Raw genomic sequence first — 4,383 nt, forward strand, 5'->3', positions numbered from 1 at the left:
TCACTCCATTTCTCGCCGCACCCTCGCATTTCTGTTCTCTTTCATAAAAAAAAGGCTTAGCGAAAGAATCATCCCACCGTTCGAAACGAGGTCTCTTCTTGTCTTCGAGGTCCTGCGCTGCATCGGTTTATCGGAGGTCTCTTCTTGTCTTCGAGGTCATGCGCTGCATCGGTTTATCGGTTACTAGACTCTTTGACTCAATTTGAAGCTGTCGGGGAAACGTGAGCCTATATGAAAAAATAAAAAATCATCAAGTCCGTGTATGGAATTATAGCTAAAAGATGAGATTGGGATTATAAAATGCGTCGAAAAAGCAATCACGCCAAGGGCACGCCTCCAGAGAGACGAGCGCGCTCCTTCCCCCCTTGGTTCACACTTCACATGCGCAGTCCAGTCCGCATTGGCCTTTTCCTTCCCGCACTCCTAGAACCTTCCGGCCCCACCATCCAAATGACCACTTTCTCCCTCGCCACTCCCCCGAGTCCCGCCGCTGCCACCACATTAATCAATGCAATTAAAACCACGTCCATCGTGACGGCATCCCCACGCCGCACCGGAAGCACCGGTCCCCTGAACGCGCTCTCGTCAAACCCTCTGCCAATCGCTCCGCGCCACGATTCGAGAAAATGGACACCTGGCGTTCCTCCAACCAGCAGGTGTCCGTGAAAGAGGCTACGTGTCCCGTGCTGGTTGGTGGGATCGCGGTCAATGGTGATTTTGTGGAAGGAGAAAGGGTGTGGACCTTGCGCTGCGTGCACGCACGCCGCGAGACGGGGAAGGGTGGAAGGGTAATTTGATGAGGCGCCGGAGCAGTGCAGTGGAGGGAAGAAACAATGGGCCTCTTTGTGTATAAAAGCAGAGGTTGACGGTGAGCTTCGTGGAGAGTGAGCGAGAGCGAAGAAGGAAAGGAGAGAAAAAAAAAAACTGAGTGTCTGTGTGTTTTTCTGTTCTCTCTCTTCTGAGTGGAGTGTTTGTGGTTGTCACGTTTTTCTTCCCCCCCTCTGTATCCCGCTTCTCTGAATCCCATTCTGTTATCATCTGGTTTTGAAGGTTTTATCTTGGAGGGGCGTTAATGGTGTATTATCATGGACAGGGTTTTGGTGGGGAGTGGTTTTGGGTGGTTAGCTAGGAGATGGTAGAAGCCGGATGTTTCAGAATCGAGATCCAGATTTTCTCTGCTTTTTCTGAGAAGGCGTTTTTTTCCTTCTTTCATAGGTTCCTTGCTTAAATCGGGCCGAGGGTTCCTTTTTGTAGATCCTCTGGTTTGTTTCTCAATTCTTTGTTTGCATTTCTAGTTTCGTTTAATTGGTCTAGGCTGGAAAAGAGGCCTCTGTTTTTGTTGGGTGTTCCTCTTTCTTTGAATCTAGGATAGAACAACACCAAAAAAAGAAGAAAAAAAAAAACCTTTCTTTTTTTTTTTGTAAATTTTAGTCTTCTTTTGGTTTCTTTAACTTAGAACCAGACTAGGTAATTGGAGTGCTTGTTCTTTGCTTTTGATAAGAAACAAGCTTACTTCCTCTTCAAATTTAGTTTCTTGATCATTTATCTTGTACTTTGTTGCCTTATTTCCATTTTCTGCACTTCTTTCTTTGCTTGTCATTGAAGTATGGCAGCAGTAATGGATTCCTATAACGTTTGGTCCTATGTTTCTGAATCCAAAGGAGATCTGATGAGGGCACTTGAACCTTTTATTAAAGGTGCTTTATCATCCTCTTCCTCTGGAACTTCGTCGCCTGAGACCTCTTCTCTGCTTCCATCCTCCTCTTCATCTTCCTCCCCTCCTCCTCCTCCTCCTCCTTCTTCTCCCCCTTCTTCTTGTTTAAGTTTCTCTTCTCCTTCTCCCTCGTCCTCCCCTTCTTTCTCAGACGACCCTTCCCAAACCCCCTTCTTCTCTTCCACCTCCGATTCATTTACTTCTGTAAATCCTCTTCCGTCTAGATACCCAGCAGCCTCCACCCCCATGATTTGTAATGGGGTTCTCATGACAGAGCCCACCTCCTTGGAGCTCACCACCTTCCCTTCCTTGGAGAATGGATTCTCTGTTGCTCCTACCCAAACCCTTTCCTTCCAACAACTAAGCCCCTTCCACATACACCAGATTCAAACCCAATACCAGCAACAATACCAACAGCAACAGTCCCACCAGTTAGCCTGCATTCAGCTCATTAAGCAACAGCAGCAGCAGTTTCTCGGCCTCAGGCCGCAAATGATGAAACATGTGGGTTGTGGCGCCGGCGGCGCCAAGGCGGTTGCTCCCTCCACAAAACCCACCAAGCTCTACAGGGGAGTGAGGCAGAGGCACTGGGGGAAGTGGGTGGCCGAGATCCGTCTGCCGAAGAACAGGACGAGGCTTTGGCTCGGAACCTTCGACACGGCGGAGGACGCGGCCATGGCTTACGACAGAGCGGCCTACAAGCTCAGGGGCGAGTACGCGAGGCTGAATTTCCCAAACCTCATGCACCAGGGGTTCCATGAGGCCAGCGGCGCGTTATCCATGCCCTTCCAGTCCTCTGTAGATGCCAAGCTTCAGGCCATCTGCCAGGGCCTTGTTTCGTCTTCCTCCCGATCTTCCGCTTCGCCGTCCAAACAGGGGACGATGGCCTTTTCCGCCGATCCGGTCCCCGCTGCCGGCGATTCCTCCCATCCTTACCCGCAGGGTTTGGAGGATGACGGGGCTAGCGACTCTCCCGCCACGGCGACGAAGGTTGTGAGCTCGTCGTTCTCGGACTCTAGTGACGACTCCAGTGCTTCGCCTGGCCGGTCTTCTCCGACGTCGGATGCCCAGACGCAGATGGATTCCTTGGAGCGCACATGGACCGAAATTGAGAACTTGCTGCTGCAGAAGCTCCCTTCTCTGGATGCGGACGTGAACTGGGATGATTTCCTCTCGGATTGTTCGTGATCCATCAGCTTCTCTCTGTTACCTTTTGTTCAGTTTAGAATCTAGAACCAGCTGTAGTTTTTTTCTTTTCTTCTTTGGATCAGCAGCTGCTGCAGTGGATGGTTTTTTAACAATTGCAGAGCTGCTGTAGATCCTGTACCTCTGATTGCTTTTAGTATCAGATTATGGTCGTCGCAGGGTTGATGTCTACTAATCTCTGATCTTGCTCTCATTAGGGTCATGAGCTCGATCAGGAGAGTAGGGAGGGATGGGTTTCCTTTCCCCTTTGTATATCGCCTTGGTTTGCTGGTTTTTTCTTGGCACTCCAGGCGAAGTCTGTTCTGTTTTTCCTCTTGGTCTATTTGCCGTAGTCGGTGTAATTAACCTTTCACTTGGTGTCATCAGTGTATTTTATTTCTAGTTCAATGTATCAATCTCGATCATCTCATGGTGCTTTGTTTTCTTCCCTGATTGATCTTTTGTTTTATCAGTTATTTCCTCGATGAAGAAACATTTGCATGTGCTATAAGCATGATTTGTCGGAGAGACTGTGAGGGAATCTTTTGCTCCGCGATTTCGCAGTACAATAGTGTTCCCTGTTTCAACTTTCAATGCACATGCAGTGAACGAAATCGGATAGACAGAGAGAGATTGGCTTGCTCACCATATCTTTTGGAAAATCATTTTAACAAATAGCAGAAAAGCCAGAATTTGCAGATCATCATACGAAATAAAAATATAAAATATCAGTGGCTTCTGCAGAGGGATCTCAGCCTTGTTGGGTTATACTGCAAAAGCTGTGTTTTCTTTTTCCCCTCTTTGGTCTTCTGTAAAAAAGGATTCCAGACTAACAATCATTCATTTTCCTCAATCTTAACGCGTAGGCATAAAAATATCGCTTAAAAGAACCGAGCATGATTGGCAGATTCGATTTTGTAAACATGAGGCTTATAATAATCTTGAATTTCTTATGGTACACAGATTCGTTTCTGTAATTACGAGGCATGTAAACCTGAATTTCCATGCACTCCTGATTATGATCAATTATCAATCACGGTTGATGCAGGGGCCGATCATGGTCTGTCTATCTAACTGACCAAGAGAAGGTAATGTTCTTTTGCAGAAACCTCCAAGGAGTAAAACAAGTGAAGAGTAATGACTTTGAATTCAATTCTAGCAGCTCCATCAGTTTGCTAAGAAGTATTACCAGCGGAATAAACACAAGGAAAAATCTATGGTTTTATTTTAGGCGGATCTCCTTTTCTTCCTGTCTTTGCATTAAATTTTTTTCTTTTGTATGGTCGAGTGGGAGAAACATCGCGAATCTTATCTCTGACTTCCACAAAGGATGCTTATCTTTTAGTGGAGGAAAGAGAGAGAATCTGCAGTGGGCATCTTGTCTTTTGTTGGGGTGTGACGGGACGTTCAACTGCCGCTAGAGAGAGAAAGAAAGGCACCGCTAATCCTCAGATTCGATGCTCTTTATATCATCAAAATAACAT

General features: G+C 46.8%; 1 protein-coding gene across 1 annotated transcript; it reads left to right on the top strand.

The window, feature by feature from the left end:
- Window positions 1-862: 862 nt before the first annotated feature.
- On the top strand, window positions 863-3,329 carry LOC116259142 (ethylene-responsive transcription factor ERF056). Its single transcript, XM_031636796.2, has one exon. It carries the CDS (start codon window positions 1,607-1,609, stop codon window positions 2,900-2,902), a length of 1,296 nt encoding a protein of 431 aa, XP_031492656.1. The 5' UTR covers window positions 863-1,606; the 3' UTR covers window positions 2,903-3,329.
- The last annotated feature ends 1,054 nt before the right edge of the window (window positions 3,330-4,383 follow it).

The sequence above is a fragment of the Nymphaea colorata genome, chromosome 8 (assembly GCF_008831285.2).
Source record: "Nymphaea colorata isolate Beijing-Zhang1983 chromosome 8, ASM883128v2, whole genome shotgun sequence".
NCBI classification, from domain to species: Eukaryota; Viridiplantae; Streptophyta; class Magnoliopsida; order Nymphaeales; family Nymphaeaceae; genus Nymphaea; species Nymphaea colorata.

Excerpts from the sequence above, each read along its gene's own strand:
- LOC116259142 (XM_031636796.2), top strand. The coding sequence starts at position 1,607 with ATGGCAGCAGTAATGGATTCCTATAACGTTTGGTCCTATGTTTCTGAA.